The sequence below is a fragment of the Scardinius erythrophthalmus genome (genome assembly GCF_964197995.2).
Source record: "Scardinius erythrophthalmus genome assembly, chromosome: 1".
Lineage (NCBI taxonomy): Eukaryota > Metazoa > Chordata > Actinopteri > Cypriniformes > Leuciscidae > Scardinius > Scardinius erythrophthalmus.
In genome coordinates this window covers 27,852,229-27,875,160 of record NC_138221.1, presented here as the reverse complement: position 1 = coordinate 27,875,160, position 22,932 = coordinate 27,852,229, and the positions used below count along the sequence as shown (strand labels likewise).

At 39.3% G+C, this 22,932-nt stretch overlaps 1 protein-coding gene across 1 annotated transcript in view; it reads left to right on the top strand.

The window, feature by feature from the left end:
• LOC308691231 (GTPase IMAP family member 7-like) overlaps positions 1-22,932 on the top strand; it is a 39,308-nt gene that overhangs the window by 568 nt on the left and 15,808 nt on the right. Inside the window, exon 2 of the mRNA XM_081366249.1 lies at positions 60-166. Within this exon, the coding sequence (XP_081222375.1) occupies positions 133-166 (34 nt within the window). The 5' untranslated portion in view covers positions 60-132. The remainder of the gene's footprint in view (positions 1-59; positions 167-22,932) is intronic.

The window sequence follows — 22,932 nt, the reverse complement described above, 5'->3', positions numbered from 1 at the left end:
GGTGAACGAACATACTATAATTTATAGTATGATCAGTGACTCTGTTGATTCTCGTACAGGCCAACAGGAAAAGGCGAGTTTCATGGCAGCCGTGAAGCATCTCTGATGTGGCACTGTGTTCAGTGAGACGTGATGAATGTTTATCAATGGCGTCCTCTAGTGGTGGGTGAGTTATCTCAGCATTACTCTCTTCTAGGCCTAATTAAAGGCACAATATGTAAGATTTTTCTTAAAATATCCAAAAACCACTAGAATAATGTTTTGTTGATTTGTGTACTTACATTATCCCAAATGTTTCTAAGAATATTTAAACACAGAGAAATTTGCAGTTTTAACCGGGACACGGACCGTGTCCATGCGTTGCCTATCAATGACATCATACCAGCGTTAAGCTCGATTTCTGGATTAATTTGTAGAAACCATGGAAACACCAAAGATGCTTTAATATATTATGTGTTTTATTAGACAGGTGAGCAACCGTTTGGACACATTCATCGACAGAATTTAAAAAAAAACTTTTGCTGTAAACGTACTTTACATTGTCAGTTCAAGTTAAGTAAGTAGTTCACAAATTATACCTTTTTAACAAGTTTATTTTTGTGCATATTGTGACATTTTTACAAGCAAATTCTCATTACTGTAATAAAACAATTTATTGATTATAATGCATGAAATATATGTTTTCCCATTATTCTCAGTTATGATTATAACAATATGTTCTTTATCAGCAAAAATTAAGGGCAGCACAAAACATACTACCAGCACTTTCTACAGTTTTTCTAAAAACATTACAATAAATTACAGCTTTTCTTAAAACTTAAGAATTATAGGTTTTCTTGCTTTAAAATAATCAATGTCCTTGATTATCGTAAAAATAATGGCAGCATGCAAAAAAACCTAAATGTTCCTAATTTTCTTCATGCAAAATGTAATTTTCTTATATGTTCTGTTAATTTTATGTTGAATATGAGCACGTTCTTGACCGGTTTCGTGAGATTCATTCACTGTGGTACCCTTTCAAAAGATTCACCTTTTGTACCTTATCTACCCCTAAGGGTGCATATTAGTACCTAAAAGGTACATATTAGTACTTAAAGGGATACTTCACCTCTGGGAAGATGAATGTGTATTTAAAATAGGTCATTTAAGTAGAAGAAATGTGGAGAAATTTTTGAATTTGGAGCTTTCTAGACTGAGAAAAGCCAGAAAATGTATTTTTGGCTTATGTGGATGAAAGACAACAACTCCCAGAATGCACTTGCTTCGCTGCCTTAGGAGGCCACGCCTACCGGTTAGAGCACAGTTGAAAACAACAAGGCTAGCCTAAGTAAGTGATGAGTTTGCCAGGGATTTAGAGACCCAGATTCGGCTTTTGCGTTCTACAGTCGCCATTCATCATGTTTACTGTGGCGAGCAGGACGAGGCTGACGGCCGCGGGAGAACGGCGCGAGGCCGGTGGCGTCATTACTGAGACGCGCCGGGTCTCGCATCTCTCACGGAGGAGCGGAAATTTTCTTAGCAAGGGTAAAACGCACATCAACCAATCACTTGTTTAGCGTTCATGTAAACACTACAGTCAGATTCACCGATCGGAATTAATTCAGTTAGATTGAAACGAGAGGTGTACATGTAAACAATGAATGGTGACCGCAGAACGCAAAAGCCGAATCCCGGACATTTTTAACAGTCTCGCCCGCCGGACAAGTCCGGGAAAAGGAAGATGGTAACCCCTACTTACTCAGCTTTCTCCTATTATTCAGCTTTCTCCACAGAACAAGAGCATGCTAGCTTAGCTTCCAAAGAAAGACGGCTGATTCTGTGAGTGAGATCCCACCCTGTATGGGCGGGCTGAAAACATGCGGAACAATGCCATCTACTGGCTGTAGTCTTTAGCCTCTGGACAGAAAATCCTCCGATGCAAAATGACGATTTTTACGTCATCGGAGGATTTTTTCCAGACAAAAAATACATAAATCGCTCCTCTCAGGGGGATATGAGGGGGGAAAGCATGGTAATTCGAAAATACTACAGGTTTTCTACTAATACAAAGCTTAATGCTAAATCCTGAAGTAACCCTTTAAATTGTACGTTGAATGGGTACATCCGCCCCAGTTTTTGTACATTTTATACACCTTGATTTGCGATATACATCTTGGTCTAGTTAGCCCCTGCTGGTAGATGCTGTAATGACACCAATGTGAGAAATGCATTCTGATAAAGTACAGCACAAATTTATTGCAAAAATTAGTCTTTATATTGTAGAAGATGTTTTTATGGAGGCTCTTATATTCTGATGTCTTTGCCTTCACAGACCAGGATTGTCACTATAGTGCAGCAGTTGAGACAAATATGTCTCCTATAAATATGTGAGGGTTAGGGTGAATGAAATTACATTTTCAGTGGAAGTTTTTTCTTCTCCTTTTTAACATTGTCACATGTTTATTATATATGTCACAGAAGCTTAAAAAAAATGCATTGGTTTCTCTAAGTTTGCATCCCTCCATATGCTTTTAGGACGGATATTTCCCACAACCCTTAAGATTTTTTTAATATTCAACTGGTTTATTTCATTTATTTAATTGTATTATGTGATTTGTATGGAAAGAACACACATTTATTATTACATCATGTTATTGAACATTCCTGCATTTGTGTCACAACTTCCAATTTACAATATTTACATATTGTAAAATTGCAATTTACATTTTTTTTCTTACATTTGCATATTTTGATTGTGGTTGCTTTGGAAACAAGTGTCCGCCAAATGCTTAAATGTTTATTTTTTTTTAGACAAGTCTCAATTTTAGTAGGCTATGTCTCCTAAATTATAGTATGTTTAAAATTATGTGTCAAAGGTGAAGAGAATTGTATTTCCATGCTTTTTTTTTTTTTTTTTTTGGCCATTCTCAGTGCAGTCAAAATAAAAGTCCTACTTAAAATACATCGGTCAAACAGAAAAACTAAATATCTAAATATCGGTTGACCACTAGTTATAAAATCAGGACATTACTGGAAGTTTACTAAGTGTTCACTAACAGTGTAAAGTTAACTAACTTTAGGACTGCACAAAATACAATCTAAAAATAGTCAAATGAAATAATGCCGTTAAGCGAATCAGGCTTCAGTATTCTCAGGAGAGGCTAAAGCTGAACGCAACGTCTCGTTCCCTTCTCTGGGAACCAAGTTTACATCAGTAACCAGAGATGTTTTGCTACATTAATTGTGGCTGCATTCACAGTTTTCTGTGCAAAATAAAATTTCATAATGAGAAGCAAGAAATCTGAGGTGACACACCTATATAATGCATTTCCCTAATGTCATAATAGTAAAATACATCTATGTAAAATATAAAACACTAGGGGTGTAACAATATATCGTGTGACAATATATCCCAATATATCGTGGATAGTGACAATATATATCGTGTATAATATAGTTCACCCAAAATAAAAATTATTGTGTGAGAAACAATTCAATTTTAGTGTCAGTACTGCATTAAACTACTGTATATAATGTTGAATCCAGTTAAAAGTGTCCTAAATTATTTAAAACATATCTAGTCAGAGACAGAGTGTGAGCATATTCGTCTAAAACAAATTTAGCTTCAGAATTTTAATCGAGTACATTTTTTGTTAACCTTTTACCATCTGTCTTGGAGTATGGTAATAATATCATACCATGAGTTCAGTATCGTGATGTGTATCGAATAGAGAGATGAGGGTATCGTTACACCCCTATAAAACACAAAAGCAAAGACCTGCTGAGTCAATTGAGTTCCAGTGGATGGGGCTCTTGATAAACCAGAGCAGAGCCTTTGACATCATATAAACGGGGTGGAGCATCTACTCAAAGTATAAATGTTCTGCGCAGTCATAAAACATGTTCACTGTAGCAGAAACAGACAGCAACAAAGCACAGAGACTAAAAGGTACTCTAATAATTATTTGATCATGGAAAGAGGTTTGAATAATGAGGTAAAGAGAAATTGCTTGTTTACTTAATGCTTTATTCAACCAACAGGCTACATTACATATTCATTTTTTACTTAAAATGTATTTGTATTTGTTTGTCAATGAAAGGCTAAAATGAAGAAGCTGAGAATCGTTCTGTTGGGTAAGCAAGGAGCAGGGAAGAGCGCATCTGGAAACACTCTTTTGGGTTTTCATGCATTTCACACATTGTCCAGCTTGAAGCGAGTCACTCAAGCGAGTTCAATGAGCATCTTCACTGTAGACGAACAAACAATACAAGTGATTGACACTCCTGGATGGTGTGATTCTCCTCAATTTAACACTGATATGAAGCCAGACATCATTAACTTCATAAATATGTGCAAGCCGCATGTGTTTCTCTTGCTGTTGCCTATTGGCAGGTTTACCAATGAAGAGATAAAAACAGTCATGAATATGCTGAAGGAGTTTGGAGACGAAGTCAGCAAATACATGATTGTGCTGTTCACCAAAGGGGATGAACTGGAAGGTAAGCCCATTGAAGACTACCTGAAGGAAGGACACCCAGATCTGAAGAAAATCATTCAGATATGTGGAGAAAGATATCACGTCTTCAACAACAGAGACAAAAAAGATCGCCAGCAAGTATCTTCTCTTCTGAAGAAGATCAATGACTTGGTGGAGAAGAATGAAGGAAAACGTTACACCAAAGCCATGTATGAAAACAAGAGTAAACAAACACTTGAAGCAGATCATTCAGAGCCAGAAAAAATGAAAAGTCCTACTGAAAATGAAAAAAGACATGATGAGCAAGGGAGCAGTTGTGATGCTGAAGGACAAGAAAAAGGAGAAGCATTGGTTGATAGAAAGTTGATGCAGAATATGGTAGAGCAAACTGAAACCTTCCACAAGACACTGCTGGATTTCCTCAAAGCGATAGACCACTAGAAGGATGATATAATGAAAGTTGGCAAAACAAAGAATGAACTGCAACCAGTGCAACAGAACTTATATCAAAATCATTACAACAAGAATATGAATAATCTATTCATTTTATAAAGTCATTTATACATTTAAAAAATAATACATTTAATTTAAAAAATCTGTCTAGCCAGATGATCATGAGCCATGAAAGGCGCAAAATCAAAATGTATCCTTGGTGTCACTTTATTTTGATGGCAGGATAAAGCGGAGGGTAGACCCCTGAGTGCCCTTCATTAAACTATTGCTATCAAAATGTTTTTATCTTTCAATAAATCAAGATGAGCTTAAAGTTGAATCTTCTAGAGATTTCTTTAGATTCTAGAGAACAGGTTTGCAATGTTTTATCATAAAGTGATGTATGATAACCACAGTGTTCAAAGTAAGTGTGTGTGTGTGTGTGTGTGTGTGTGTGTGTGTGTGTGTGTGTGTGTGTGTGTGTGTGTGTGTGTGTGTGTGTGTGTGTGAGAGAGAGAGAGAGAGAGAGAGAGAGATTTTAACAATCACTGAACAGTTTTTTTTCAAACATTTGCACCACTTTACAATTACAAATTAAAATGAAAAACAAAGTAAAATACTTCTAAAAAATGACATCAACTCTCAAAAAAAACACACACTCTTCATTAAGAACAGAACACAGAGCATTATCACAACCCCACTGAACCCAACGAAAGCATTAAACATATTCATTCATTTGCAGAAAAAACAAAAAAACACATTTTTTTTTTTTTTTACAAAACTAATAGAACATATTGTCCTGGTTTTTCCTCTATATTATTCCTCTAGAAAATATAAGCAGTATATTATGCTTGTCCCACAATAGAATTAATGTGACATTTCTACTTGTTTTGACTATATATATATGTGTGTGTGTGTGTGTGTGTGTGTGTGTGTGTGTGTGTGTGTGTGTGTGTGTGTGTGTGTGTGTGTGTGTGTGTGTGTGTGTGTGTGTGTGTCAAAACAAGTAGAAATGTGCTTTGTACAACAATATTGAAATAATCAAACAAAACACTTATCCAAATGAGGGTTGCTGATTACAGTGCATAAAACAATGAAAAAAATGCTCTCTCATTCCAAACATTAAGGACATTTGCCCTGAGGTTAAAGAGGACACAAAAGCATTTCCTCCATATACTGTAGGCCTACCTGTTTTATTACTTAAGTTGATGAATAACTTTCACAATGCATTTATATAAAACCTTTCCTATTGCACATAAATGTATATGCCCAAGTCCAAAGTTCAACAGATGGCTAATAAAACAGGACCTATCTATGGCAGGTAAAATCTCAATATAAAGATAAAGATATTTATTATCAGGAATAAAAAAAATTCCTACACCAAACTCTTCCAAACGTGTTTTTTCCTGAAAAGTTAAAATCAAAATTAGTTTATTATGAAACTTAGTGTGCTAGTCCAACATGCTTGATGCAGAAAGATAGTCTTTAATAATTCAAAGAAGACTCAGGATATTTGTAGGAGTAAGTTATGAATATAACTACACTGTAAAGAAATGTATGTAACGTATCAACAGTAACTTACAGGCATTTGTATTTTATACCACAGAAAAATTACTGTATAACTAGTTTTAAGCATACTGTAGACTACATTATTATAGCCTACTATTATTTTTATTTTATTTTTGTTTTTAATTTTACTGTTATAAATTCGATAATATCGAAATAATATCGCCCTTTACCCATAAAAAATAAATCATGGGTCTTGTAATTTTAATTAAAAACATTAAGGTGATAATTAAAAAATATTGTGTATATTTTATTAAGAAAATTTTGGTTCAGTTTTATTGAAAATATTGAGAACATTTCACTAATAAAATCAAGAGATATTTTTTAAAGAATGTTTTTAAGGAAACATGAGGCTTGAATTGAGAAACAGATTAAGCTGATAAAATTAAGGAAAAAAGGCTACCTATTTATTTTAAGAGAATTAGCTCAATTATGCGGTTTTATTTAGAGACTCCATTGTTAGTTTTCCAGCATTCTTTGCATATGGCTGGAAATGGAGAGTAAATATTTAAATTAAAGGGTTAGTTCACCCAAAAATGAAAATTCTGTCAGTAATTACTCCTGATGAACGAAGGTCTTGCGCGGTTGGAACAACATGAGGGTGAGTAATTACTGACAGAATTTTCATTTTTGGGTGAACTAACCCTCTAAGTGATATTTAATGTGTTTTGAGTAAAGGGAAACACCTGTTAATGTTTAATGTTCAGTTATGTTTGACATTTGAAAGAGTTTCAGTTAGGTTTAAGTTTTGATCGTTACCATTGTGCAGAAGAGTAGGGCTTATGAATAACTGCATGTATTAATACTTTAAAGCATGTTGCTTTGTTCATGGAGCAATAATTTTGCTAATGATAGTGCAGTTACAAGTTAGTTGCTGTTCTAGCTGCATACAGTCTTTTAATAATACAATATAACTCAAAGTCAAATATAAACAGGTTAGTTCCATTCACACAATTATGAGACTTAAAATAAAAAAGCATATTTCATTAAAAATATTAAAGTCATAGACTAAATAAATTAAGGGATTTTACATGATTTATTCAGGTAGATTCCATAAAAGAATCAAGCCTTAACTACTCAAAAATATTATGTGTAATATTGTTTTTTTTGTGTGTGTTTTTTAAGTAAATAGCAGTGACATTTTTTAGTGTTATTGTCGCTTAATTATACTTCCACAACTACTTCTGCGTTCTACTTTTTACAACTCTGGAGTTTCCAGTAACAGCGTTCAGCATACCTACATAGGCTACATGATAATGCAGATTATCACTATGTTTTATGGCTGCCAGTTGACTAAAATAATCATATTCTCTGCGTTAACTTGAACTATCTTGTGTCACAACACACATGAGGGAGACAGTAGATCCAAGTGCAGTGAGATATTTATTGGGTAATTCGTGAAACGGAGACTCTCCCTCGGGCAGCCAGGGCGGAGACCTTCCCTCGGGCGGCCAGGGTGGCGACTCTCCCTCGGGCGGCCAGGGCGGAGATGACCCCTCGGGCGGCCAGGGCGGAGACGACCCCTCGGGCGGCCATGGCACCGGAACAGACACCACCGGCTCAGGCACTGGAACTGGCACCACCGACTCAGAAACAGGAACTGGCACCACTGACTCAGAAACAGGAACTGGCACCACCGACTCAGAAACAGGAACTGGCACCATCGACTCAGGCACTGGAACTGGCACCATCGACTCAGGCACTGGAACTGGCACCACTGGAACTGGCACTGGAACTGGCACCAACGGCTCAGGCACTGGAACTGGCACCACTGGAACTGGCACCACCGGAACTGGCACCACCGGCTCAGGCACTGGAACTGGTACCACCGGCTCAGGCACTGGAACTGGCACCACCGGCTCAGGCACTGGAACTGGCACCACCGGCTCAGGCACTGGAACTGGCACCACCGACTCAGGCACTGGAACTGGCACTGGAACTGGCACCACCGGAACTGGCACTGGAACTGGCACCAACGGCTCAGGCACTGGAACTGGCACCACCGGAACTGGCACTGGAACTGGCACCACCGGAACTGGCACTGGAACTGGCACCACCGGCTCCGGCACTGGAACTGGCACCACCGGCTCCGGCACTGGAACTGGCACCACCGGCTCAGGCACTGGAACTGGCACCACTGGAACTGGCACCACCGGAACTGGCACCACCGGCTCAGGCACTGGAACTGGTACCACCGGCTCAGGCACTGGAACTGGCACCACCGGCTCCGGCACTGGAACTGGCACCACCGGCTCCGGCACTGGAACTGGCACCACCGGCTCAGGCACTGGAACTGGCACCACTGGAACTGGCACCACCGGAACTGGCACCACCGGCTCAGGCACTGGAACTGGTACCACCGGCTCAGGCACTGGAACTGGCACCACCGGCTCCGGCACTGGAACTGGCACCACCGGCTCCGGCACTGGAACTGGCACCACCGGCTCCAGCACTGGAACTGGCACCACCGGCTCCGGCACCACCGGCTCAGGCACTGGAACTGGCACCACTGGAACTGGCACCACCGGAACTGGCACCACCGGCTCAGGCACTGGAACTGGCACCACCGGCTCAGGCACTGGAACTGGCACCACCGGCTCAGGCACTGGAACTGGCACCACCGGCTCAGGCACTGGAACTGGCACCACCGGCTCAGGAACAGACACAGACTCGAAGGCGGCCATCTTGTCAGGGGACACAGGCTCGGCAGGCGTGACGTGAACAGGCTCGCGGCGGCCATCTTGAACCTCCTCCAAGCATGTAACACCGTCAATGAGTAGAAAAGGAAGACTACCTTCTTGACCGTGGCAGGAGAGATGACGGGTAGTTCTGGGATGGTCTCTGGGATAACAGCGGACTGCACTGAAACAACCGCATGCTGTACAGGGACGGCCTCCAAAACGACCGCACGCTGCACAGGGACGGCCTCTGAAATGACTGCACGCTGCACAGGGACGGCCTCCAAAATGACCGCATGCTGCACAGGGACGACCACCGGTGCATTGGGGAGATAAGAGGCCCTTCTCCTCCTCCTCCGTCCTTGATGGCGAGGTGCAGCCTCAGTACTAGGGATGGGCATTCGATTAAATTTTCTTAGTCGATCGTCGGGAGAATTAACGATCGACTATCGATTAATCATTAATATTTTTATATTGAAATTCATTATTTCTTCAACTTTTTATAAATTAAAAATGCAATGAAAATACAAAAATACAGTTTGTTTGTCCTCGATGAGATCTTTATTACATGAAGATCAACTTGTGGCAGTGAAACTGGACGTTCGGTAGACTTGAAGATATGCCCTGCGGTGCTCTAAAACAGCGGAACCTGCAGCTGCGAGCCGGCGTTCTTGAACAGAGACCCATGCATGGCCACTTCATCCGTTTTCTGTGATCGGATAGCTATCCGATCGTGAAAAGACCAGGTGTAAATGCCCTCCGAAACGCATTCGAGACGGATTTAAACCTGATCGCTCAAACCACTTCAGGAGGAGATCTGAGACGCATTCCAGACGAAACTGGACAAGAGTAAATGCATCTGGTTGTTGAAACTACATATGTAAATTTGACTTATCCCAAAAATGCTAAGAAATAAACATGTGAGAGCGTTTTATAGGCCTAGGCTATATGTCATGTTATAGCCAGATATGACGGCGTTAGTGGAACACGCATTACCACAGATGAGCATCTATTCATCAAGCCGACGTGCAAACTATCGCAAATCAAAGTGAAAGTCATTCATCAACACACAATCATCTTCATTAAAAGTAAAGAACCAAAATGATCTTACCAGGGCTGTTGCCACAATATTGTTGCAGTCTTTGATTTAGAAATTATCGCTGATGATCAATAAAATGCAGCTCATATCAGTTGCTTTCGGACGTGCAACAATTTAAATATGTAGCGCGGGAATTCAAGATCGGATTTATATCCGTTTTGCAAAAACACATTTATATGACCGGGTGTAAATGGAATCGTTTTGATAAATCAGATAGCTATCCGATCTGAGAAAACGCATGAAGTTCCCATAGAACTTCTGCACCAGTCCACTGATTTCTGTTGAGAAAGATAAGCATGTTGACATGATCTAGGATCAGATGCGACCGCAACCTGGTGACAGCCAGTCCAGCCGCCGAAAACACCCGTTCTGAGGGGACTGACGTTGCCGGGATGCACAGCACAGGTACCTCCGCGCTAAAATCAATTCCATTGCTTCAAGACTCACACTACGCAACGCAACCTGCATGATTAATCGATAACAAATAAACGTGATCGACGAAATTCTTAACGATCGATTATCGATCGTCGATTAATTATGCCCATCCCTACTCAGTACTAGACGAGACCAGCGGCGAGGACTTTGAACTGGACAGGACCAGTGGTGAGGACCTTGAGCTGGACGAAACCAGCGGTGAGGATCTTGTGCTGGACGGAACCAGCGGCGAGGATCTTGTACTAGACCAGTCCGGCGGCTCCGGATCAGAAGAATGGCAAGGCGGAGGACGGTGTCGTGGAATTTGTCGACCACCTCCTCCCCTGCAACCTCCCCGAGTTCCGGAGAACTTCGCCAGACGAGTCCCCAGAAACGACTCACCATTTCTGATAGACGAGTTCGCTGAAGCCTTAGCCGCTGCTGCTTCCTCAATCTGCTGGGCCCATAAGGCAAAACATAGAAAAATGTTTAGTCGAGGCGCTTCCTCCCCGACCTGCGAACCTCCTCTCTGTGGTCCCCTTCCTTCCCCATACACAGGAGAAGGGTTACGGAATCCCGAACTGCTGGATCTATTCATTGTGACGGAGTCCTTCTGTCACGACACACATGAGGGAGACAGTAGATCCAAGTGCAGTGAGATATTTATTGGGTAATCCGTGAAACGTAATCCTGTCCAGGCAAGTGTCAAATACCATACAAGCAATCTAAACGAGAACAATGAACACAAGGAACAAGCAGGAACAAACCAAGAAGTGTGAGACATAACAAGGACTCTGTAACAAACACTAACACAGACAGGGCATATATACACACAGAACTAACAAGGTGATGGGAACCAGCTGAGTGCAATAATCAGATAAGTGACAGAACAGAATGCTGGGAAATGTAGTCTAATGTGAATGACACCGTGAGAACGAGGACCTCTAGTGAACCCCAGGGAAACACAACCAGACACTGTGACAATCTTGAGCCTGTTGAAAAGTTTCTATAAATATATTTTCTTTCTAACTGTGCATTCTGAATAATAAATTAATATATTTCCCCAGTAAACTTCAGAAGTCCAGTGCTCGTCTTCTCAGCAGTGTTGTTCTCTTACTGATCATATTTCATACCTTTTGAGTTTACATTTTTAAATGAATTTGACTAAGGATTACTTGTGTGCGCTGGTGCTTTCATTCCAGTCTTTTAAAATAGTTGAATGAATGAATGTGCTGTGTTAATGACTTTGTTATATTATCTGTTTTGAAAATATGTAAATAATATAGTCCTTAAACGATTTATTTATTGTTTATTTTTGTATGGTATTTGATTTCCTGATCTTGGGTTTTATTTGTGTGGTAACGGAGGTCTTTTATTTTGACGTTCACTCGTGTGAGCGGATATAATAAGCATTTTTTTTTATTTTATTTTTTTTATTATTGAAATCTTTCCAGTACAGACATAACAATTATAAACATTACCATTTAAACATGACAGTTTTATAATAAGCATATGGTCCAAATATTTCAGTATGAAACGAGACCCAGACATACATGGTTATGGTATCAAAGGTTTATGGTTTACAAGGAGTTTAAAAGGATTTAGCTCCTGGTTTAAATGGAGAACAAGGTATGGTTGCAGACTTCCTGTTATTTTTATGTTTTGTTTTGATTTATTTTCTTTGTATCAAGATTAATTGTTGGTTGTTGCTTTGTATAATGTTTAGGTATATTCAAGTCATTAATCTTTACTTATTTGGTTTTGATGTATGTTTATTTCAAGGTTTATTAATTTTGGTATTTTGTTTTCTTTTGTAGGCTACAAGCTTTTACCAGAGCCCGTCTACGGAGAGCCTGGCCACTCCCTATTAGGGCTGTCAACGAATATTCTAAATTCGAATATATATTCGAATAGTTTTAAAAACAGAATATCGAAGGTGAAAATTAATATTCGAATGTGGAAAAACCTATTTTTTACAGTCTATGGGAAAAACATGCCCGGGGTAGCAGAGGTATGCTTTGCGTGTGGGTGCGCTGCCTGAGGGATCAGGGACAGGTCATTTTATTTAACGTTAAACAGAAACATTACTAAAGTGTAGGCTACTGACTGAATAGATATTGCATGAATAAGGTAGGTTAGATACAGCATTTTTATGCACTGTCTGCAGGCTTCCACTGGTTTGATTATTTGCCATTTCATGTCAAGGAAAAGTTCCATGTTTACCACAGCATAGCTCGCTCGGACCATTCAGTGTCGGTTCTATATACTGTAAAACTTCAATTAATGTTAATAATATTTGTTTCAATCACTGAATGAAGCCTGCTATATTTGGGACAAGAGTCACGACCTTAAATTGCTTGCACAAAACTCTTGATCAGCACTCAACATTTGCTTATATTTATTGTTAATTTAAACCGTTATGAACCGAGAGCGTGCACGCCTCATTCGTGCCGCAAAACCTCCAAACGCGCGTAAACGCATCTTTACATTGACTTAACATTGAAATCACTTGCGCCAGACGCTCTATTCGCGTTTAGTGTGAACGCAACATGGGTGAGGGCGAGAGAGAGAAAGAGTGCCTGCGAGTGCGAGCGAGAGTGAGGTCTGCGGTCTTGGCCATTAGTTGATTTACTTGTTTTTGTGTAGGAAATACGTTGTCAAATATGTTTAAACTTAAATAAACTACCTATACAAGTAGTTATGTCTCTTTGTATTAATTTGTCCTGTTATTGACAAAATGCGCAACCAGATGTTCGAATAGTTCGAATACATGTGTTTTTTTTTGGAGGGAATATTCTAACGTAATTTTTGAGCAATTTTGACAACCCTACTCCCTATTAAGTCCTATTGTACCGAATTTTGGTTGTAGTTCCACCAGAGTTCCACTGGGGGCAATCACCCATGAGTGCAAAATGAATGGAAGACTATGGGGCTAGACGGCTAAATTTGTCTTTTTCATCCGATTGTCGTTGAGAAATCTCAGATTTGATTGTAGGTTTTGCAAGTTCAACATGGGTTATAGGTCGTAAGTTGAATTAACGAGTACTTATGTCCTTTCGATTTCTTACAGGTTGAGTTGTTGTTGCCCATAACACGCTAGCATTCTGCTAATGAACGCTGATTGGTTAGTGAAGGACTGATTACGACCAGAGATACCGCTTGATGGCATCGTGGCATCCGAAGCGGGACCAGAAATAAACAAAACAAAAACTCTTCTAGCACGTGTATTTCCCTGTGTCAGCTGTGTTGGCGATGCCTCGAGAGAAAAGAAAGTGCAGAGCGCGAAAGCACCAAAGTGACTGAAGGATTGCTGTAAAGCAGTATCTCTGGCCGTACGATGTGTATGACGTCATTGACACTTTAAAAGACTTTTTAAAGCAAATAAGTGACTCTAAAAAATCTAACACCCAGCAATGTGTAATTTCTTTGCATCCCCTTTCGTATACAACATTCAAATTACTAGACAAAAAATTATATCCAGAGAAAAGTGGATTTTGATGGGTATAGCTTCATAGGCCTCCATTCATTCTGCACTCGTCCTGTGAGCACCCTCATATGGAACCAGAGTGGAACTGCAACCAGTTCAGAAGCCAGAAGTTTACTGAGAGTGGAACTTCTCCCCTTATTAGACATTCTCTGATTGTACGTTGATTCTCAACGAGTCATGGTGTCCAACGGTGATCGTATCTGTGATGACGGACATTCAAATAAAGTGTGTGGGAATCATCAGTCAAAGAGTCCAACCTTTCTTAAGCCAGGCAGTTACAGTAAAAGCTTGCCATCATCAAACCGCTGTATTGCTTCAAGGAACGCCATGGTGAATGGAGGAACTTTAATGTCGGCGCGCTCGTCGTGGACTAGGTGATTGTTCTCTATATGGATCAAGTTTCAAGTGAAGTTCCAGTGAACGGCTCTACAAATCTACGGGCAGCAGTTGGAGCAATTTAATGAACTGATTAAGGGAAGTGAACTGTTCCAAATTGTTTGGTGGATCGCAGTGAGTACCAAAGACAAAGATATGAAATTAATTCTGAAGAGAAATCTTTTCTCATTTATAGTGTCTGATTTAAAGGTTGATGGACATTGCCGCGTGTAGATAGCCTATTAATGGACTAAAAAGGACTAAAGTTTATCAAACGAGTTTCACATTTAAGGGTTATGTTTCAGCACATGTGGTTAAAGTGAATTTGCTGAACATACTTTATCAAATTATTAAATGTGAATAATGTTATGTAATTTGGTGAACTGAAAATGTCAAAATCAGATGCAGGTGCAAAGGAGGCACATAGGCAAACTGATAGCCATCATGTAGAAACTCAAAGTGTGAGAGTACACGCCATTCAAAGCGCATGCATGTCCCTACTGAAAAAATGTTAGAGTATCAGCAAGAAGAGCTATCAAAGAAGGAGAAAAAGATTGTATCTTTATGTAATCAATGGAAAATAGAAGCTCGTAGTGCACGTGAGCATCTTAAATCAGACACACTAGGGACTCAATTAGCCATTCTGATTGAAACTTTGGAGGCGGCCAAAAACCAAGTTCTTACTGTGCGTTCACACCGAACGCGAACAGCGCGTCAAATTCGCGCCTGCCGCGTCTAGTTATACGCTTGACCACTTTGTGTGCATTCGCGTGTCAAGAGCGAAATTGACACGCGTAAAATCAAAAGTTTGAATCAAAATTTACGCGCGTCAGAGGCGAAAGTTTCGAAACCTGTTGGCGGCCATCTTTTTTTAGATGTTTATCGAGCATTAGCATTAGCATTAATCGAGAGAGTCACCGCTCGTATATGCTCTGGAGAGCTGAAACAGCAGCGTAGTGGACATCGTCGCTGTTCTCGGGTCCACCAAACCCTCCGGAGGGTTTCAGGGGTTTCACAATTTGCTCCAGGAGGTAGGTTTGGTGGACCTAACGGTGAGGACGCTGACGAGGAAAGCGTAGGCCGTATAAGCCTCGGCCTCGAGTGGTGGTCGCTGCCTGACGAGCCCGCGCTGTACAGCCCGGCGCGAGGTTCACCCTCGCCCGCACCTAATCTGTGATTTATTTTTGTTTTGATAATAAATGGAGCTGCAGCAGCCTTCAAAAATGAAACCTGTCCTGTGATTTTTTTTATACACTAAATTGTGTTTGTTGTCTTTACATTAGATTAATAATGTTTCATATAATCTAGAATAGATATGGAATAAATAGCATTCAATACAAAATGAGTATCTCTCATATATTGAAATCGAGTTTTATGTTTTTATTTGCTTTATTGTGCATTTTAGTCATATTACAAAATAATTTATTGAGGCCAAACATAAAATAACATTATAAACTGTCACTTCACCACGTGACAGCAGCATGCAAGCAGGCTCCTGATTGGTTAACGCGGCGCGAATTGACGCAGAAGTTCAGATTTTTCAACTCGGGCGGCAGACGCGAATTCGCGTCAAACGCGTGAATGCACAAATAGCACTAATAAAATCATTCGCGCGTAACGCGCTTAACGCGCCAGACGCTCAATTCGCGTCATTCGCGAGAACTTGACGCGCGAATGAGGCGAATTCGCGTCTACCGCGCCGCGCTAAACGCCTCATTCGCGCCGCAGGAATTTTTTACGCGCGTAACGCGTCTTTGCATTGACTTAACATTGAAATGACTCGCGCCTGACGCGCTAAACGCGTCCGGTGTGAACGCACCATGAGTGCTTACAAAGACTTTAGAGAGCGTGTATCACCTGCTATTGAAATGAGGAGAAAAATGGATGCTTGTGAAGCAGTTACAGCTGACATCATTAAAATCATTTATGAAAGAATAACAGGTTTAGATGGAGATTTTGATGGTGAAAGGGAGAGAAGTCGTCTTCGTACCTTATTAGACCATCAATATAGCCCCTTCAATCTTTGGTTCAACGGTTTCACGAGTTAGTCAGAAAACTAGTAATTACTCTAGTCATCGCTCTGTTGTATCAAGCTTAGAAGCCAAACGTGTAAGACGCTGCAGCCGAAGTGGCAGCTAAGCAAGCTGCATATAATGTTCTACTAGAAGAATCAAAGCAAAAAGAAAAGATAAAGCAGAAGAACAACATAAAAGGGCTCTTGATGTCGAGTTGAAGGAACTATGGCAAATTCAAGAGCAAAAGGATCTGAAAGCAGCTCAAGCTAAACTAGAAGTCTATAATCAAGAGGTTGAGAGAGAAAAGACTAATTTGTCCAGTATAAACAGATCAGAATCAGATTTCTCTCAAACAAATGTGAAAAAGCAAGAAACGTTTCAAAAGGTGTGTCATGAAACCAAAAAGGAGAGAGTTAAAGCATCAGCAACTGATATACCTCTTCTTTATGGAATGATATTCCGGACATTATTCAAAAGGAATTGCAAATTGTATTTGCAATTGCGTTTTCAAATTGTGGACGCATAAAATGTGACATAATCCAAACGCAAATGCAAATCGCGCATTACCGTTTGCATTTTCGTTTAAGCGAACGCACAGTGACTGCCAAATTTAAAATGGAAATGCAAAGTCCGTTTGCAACTGTGTTTCCCATATCTAACGAGTCTTGACCCTGTCATATTTAAATAGCAATTTCAATTACCACGTCTGCTTTTTCACTTTCTCAGCGTCGCGTATGTAGCCAGCCAAAACTCAAATGAAATCGCAATTCCCTTAGTATTTCCATTTCCGATGCCTTACACGGAAACCTGTCAATCAGCGTCAAGGGTGGGATTATGCTATGGGGCGTGTTCGTGTTGGGACGTGACGTCACTCACAGTCGACGGTTAAGAGGTGATACTCTGAACAGACAGACGCCGATTTATTTTAAACAATGGAGGTAGTTGGTGAAATTGTGGAGGACCTTATGATGCTCGCGCAGCAAGTTGATGACAGTACATCCTCTACAGATGTAGGTAATGTAACAAAAGTCACAAAATTCCATGACACTGAGATAATCTTTATGTCTTAATCTCTATCTTTAATCTTGGTTTTGGTTTAGTTTAAAATGAATATTTCTTAAACCCTCATGTTGTCTTTGGGTTCTGTTTGGATCTCATTTGATATTTTCCCCCCATTCAAAAAAACATATCTCCCTTATCTCAGTGTCATGGAATTTTGTGACTTTTGTTACATTATTTGTCTAAACACACAAAAAAACCTGGGTTTGATTTAATTGGTCTGAAAGTAGCCTATGTATAATTTTGTTTTTGTCCATTTCACAGCTGAGATTAATTTAAAATGATTAAATCCCACATAAATCTAAACAAATAGACTACACCATAAATGTAAAGTGGAACAAACATTCTCTCTCTCACACACACACACACACACACACACACACACACACACACACACCAGCCGCGGCGCTACATTTTAGGTCCGGGCCCATCCATTTCTACTATGGTTTTGTACGTTTCTTCATTCGGATCTATTTGCGATCCATTCAATTCTAAACAACGCAGTTTACATGCTTTGTCCTTGTTACATTATTCATTAAGTGATAATAATAATTAGTGATAATAATAATTAGTGACATAATTATCAGTGAACTTGATAAATGTTGCAGATATGTTTTACTATGCATGCAAACAAATGCCTTTCAACTTATGCGTGCAAAATTCAGAATAAAATGAATGTGCAGCAATTTGTACAAATAGAGAGTCTGTATACTATACATGTTGTAGCCATTAAATAAGCTCATTTAGTTTCATATTTGTTAAAATATTATAATTTTTTTTTTCATCTATGTTGATTATGAAAAGTGAACCGCACGAGTAAGATAGGATGCGCAATATATCGAGAGATGTGGGTCAGACATGATTTTGACCACTTTTTGTTTTGTAGAAAGCCTTTTTAAGTGAATTTCGTTTTGTATAAATTGTATCTTAATTTTAATATTTTTTTTATCAACCAATAATTTTTTTATTGCCTGGATTTAATAAATTAAAAAGGAAATATAGCAGACAATAAAATCATTGAGGGGCCCGCGCGGTCATTGCATTGCTCGTGAACAGGAGCGCATCTCTTCTCATCCTAACTTAACGAAACTCAATGTATGCCTCACAGACATGAAATATATCTTAAGAAAGCCCAAAATGTATTTTTAACAATTTAAAACGAAGGCTACTCTCTGATTATGTAATCCATGATGTGCATTTCTCTCTATAGGCACGTTCACTATATGGAGATGACGATCGTCAACTTCATCTTTACAGCTGTTGTTGCTGTTAATAAACTAAAAAAATAATAGGCCTATAATTTTATTAAACAATAAATTCAATTAAACTGTAATTGTCTTAAAAAAGCAGCAAAAAAAAAATCCGTTTTTTTTTTTAAACCTATGCTAACTACGCATTAAATTCAGGTATAGTTAGTCGCTGTCCTCGGTGCCGCAGAAAAGCACTGAAACGGAGATGAAGGGGAACCCGTTTTTGTTTTTGGCTTATTTTAACTGGCCCATCCAGTTTTCTGGAGGCTCACCTACAATCAAAATCCTGCGCCGCTAGTGACACACACACACACACACACACACACACACAGGTTTAACTGCAACAGACAGCATTTTTATTGAATTTCGCAAATTGAGAACACTTATTTGAAGGGGTGAGACCTAGCACCGACACTCATCTCTTGTGGTATGTCCAGTAAAGGACGTCCAGGTTCTTTAGTTGTCCTGTCCTTCACAAAAAGCCTATTATTAGCTACTTCACTGAGGTTGGCGAAGACAACATTACTGATGTTGCTGTTGGTCAAGGCCACGAAAACATTTAACTTATCCAAAATGAAATGGCTTCTGAGTAAGAGGACATCTGTAGAGGATGTACTGTCATCAACTTGCTGCGCGAGCATCATAAGGTCCTCCACAATTTCACCAACTACCTCCATTGTTTAAAATAAATCGGCGTCTGTCTGTTCAGGGCATCACCTCTTAACCGTCGACTTTGAGTGACGTCACGTCCCAACACGAACACGCCCCATAGCATAATCCCACCCTTGACGCTGATTGACAGGTTTCCGTGTAAGGCATCGGAAATGGAAATACTAAGGGAATTGCGATTTCATTTGAGTTTTGGCTGGCTACATACGCGACGCTGAGAAAGTGAAAAAGCAGACGTGGTAATTGAAATTGCTATTTAAATATGACAGGGTCAAGACTCGTAAGATATGGGAAACACAGTTGCAAACGGACTTTGCATTTCCATTTTAAATTTGGCAGTCACTGTGCGTTCGCTTAAACGAAAAGGCAAACGGTAATGCGCGATTTGCATTTGCGTTTGGATTATGTCACATTTTATGCGTGCACAATTTGAAAACGCAATTGCAAATACAATTTGCAATTCCTTTTGAAAAATGTCCGGAATATCATTCCATACTTCTTGTTCACGCATTTCAAGATGGCCTGACCATGAGCAAGTTGTTGATGCCAGAGCCTCCTGTTTTTGTTGGTGACCCCATTGACTTCATTGAGTTTAAGCAATCCTTTGCGGCACTTATTGACAAGAAAACTATTTCTTCTGCTGATAAGATGTTTTATCTCAAGAAATATGTGAGTGGTCCTGCTAGAAAAGCTTTAGAAGGAACTTTCTTCAGAACAGATGATGAAGCTTATCAAGATGCATGGGGCAGACTGAACAATCGTTATGGCCAACCATTCGTGATACAAAAGGTATTCAGAGAAAGGCTGGCAAGCTGGTCTAAAATTCACCCAAAGGATGCCATTGGTCTTCAAACCTTCTCTGACTTTTTAAATGCATGCCAAGGTGCCATGCCACATGTCAAATGCCTTCAAATTTTAAAGGGGTGGTAAAACACCTTTTTTCGAAGGCTTGATCGTGTTTGTGGGGTGCACTGTAACATGTGTTCATGCTTCGTTTTTTAAAATTCGCATTATTTTTCACATATTTAACCATTATTCTACACTGCTCTGTCCCTCCTTGTGAAAACGGTCGGATGATTTCCTGGTTCTAAGAAGCCCCGCCCTCAAAAATACGCAATGGGCTCAGATTGGTTTGCTGGACCACTGTGTTGTGATTCGCTAACCGCCAAGTGCACGTTGTTTCGGAAACGCCCCTTACCCTCACCGGTAGTTTGTGCTTCAGTAAACAACGGCGTTAATATTCCCATACCAGTTTGAGCCCGAATCAGACCCAGAGAATGTTAGTTGAGAGGATCGAGCAGAACCTGTTCAAGAACGGCTGTTAAAGGACGTTTCAGAAAGGTATGTTTTTTTTTAAGACTGCAGATCTATTGTGATCGCTATATGACACTGTTACTTTTGTATATTTAAAACGATTGTAGCTAAATATCTGTCGCCGGAACTATTAACCCAATACGAACACTAAACATCGGCTTTATAACAGTAGCCAAATCAAACACAAACCATGTTTAGCATGCCTGTAGATAAACAATACATAAAAGCTATAATCAAAGAATAATTTACAGTGATCACATAAACGACAACAACCACGAACATTCAAAGTTCGCTGCGCTGGTGATATTAAACAGAAGTTTGTATGTGTTTGTCGGATAAGTATGAATTAACGTTAGCATTTAACAAACTGGTTTGTGGAGACAAACAGCGTTGTCCTTCGTTTACTTGCTCGCTACACTGTAAAAAATAATCCTGTAAAAAAACAGTAAACTACTGGCAGCTGTGGTTGCCATTATCATACTGTTAAAATACGGTGTGTTACTGTTTTTGAAATTAACAGCTAAATACCGTTTTGACAACTACAGTATAAAACTGTAATTTTACAGCCCGGTATTTAACAGCTATATGCTGTAGTTGTCAAAACGGTATTTAGCTGTTAATTTCAAAAACAGTAACACATCGTATTTTAACAGTATGATAATGGCAACCACAGCTGCCAGTAGTTTACCATTTTTTTACAGTATCATTTTTTACAATGACACCCCAATAATTTCAATTCTAAATGCTATTATAACCCTGCACATTATTTTTGTCATGGATTACAAAAAAGGAATAAAGCCAAGTTAGGATTTTTTTTTTTATTCTGATACAACACCAGATCAATTCTGCTCAATTATTGTGAACTAAAACAGGCAAATACAAAAATATAGTAATATAGTAGTCAAGTAATATTCAGTGCATAGAAATAAGCACCCATCAAAATGCAAAAATGCCTTAAGAAAAAGCAAACAAATACACAATATATAGAATTGACTTACCTGTATATAAAATACAAATCTAGTCTCAAATGAGGTTTTAGCAAACATTAGCCCAAAAACAGTTGCACTAAAACAAAGTAATTATTTAAAATAATTAAATCATTAAAAAATAACCTCTTAAATCAGGCTTTAAAAAACACCAGCCCTTTTTAATATCTAAAGAACTATGTATAAACAAAATAATAACACCAGGCCACCATGTTTCTGAAAACAAACTGCATGTGTGGGGAGTGTCAGCTACATTTTAAATGAAGTGCCACTTGAAGTACATAAGTCTTTTTAAAAGATTTGATACTTTGGTACTGACGGTTATGGTCTTCTTCTGCACGGTTTTCCCAGATTTTTTGGACATCACTTTACCCCTTGCAGCGTTGGTCCCCTTTTCTGGATTAATTACAACAAAACGTCTGAAAAATAAGAGGAGAATATCTTCAGTGAACAATGATTTAAAAGGAATAGTTCACCCAAAACAAGAATTTATCCCACAATTTACTCAATCTCAAAGTGTATATGGCTTTCTTCTTTCAGCCAAACACAAATAGAGTTATATTACATAACATCCTTCCCAGCTTTGTAATGGCACTGAACAATGCCAAGTTTTTGAAGCTCCAATAAATGCATCAATCAATCATAAAAGTAAAAAAAAAATTAAAAAAATGTCTTCTGAAGAAAAGCCATGCATTTTTGTAAGAAAGATATCTGTATTTTATAACTTTATAAAATATAATCACTGGCTTCTGGCATGGCCGTATGTGTGTTCATGATTGAGTTGAGTTCTGGTGGAAGGGTGACCTCTGACCTGACGTATAGCGAAGACGTAGCGAAAGATTAGGTTGGAACTGACGAATGCGGAAGTGCAGAGGATAGAGTAAAACAAAATGCCAGTCATGAATTAGAAGTCTAAAAAGAGACGTTTTGAAAGAAAAGGACTTTGATATAAGATTTCATATGTCGGGTCAGAGGTCATTCTTCTGCCGCAACTCGACTCTATCATGAACTCGTGTACGGCTGTTTCCGGAAGCCAGTGATTATAGTTTATAAAAGTTATAAACATGGATATTTTTAAGCTTCAAAAACTCGGGATCTATTTAATGCCATTGCAAAGCTGGGAAGCCAGTA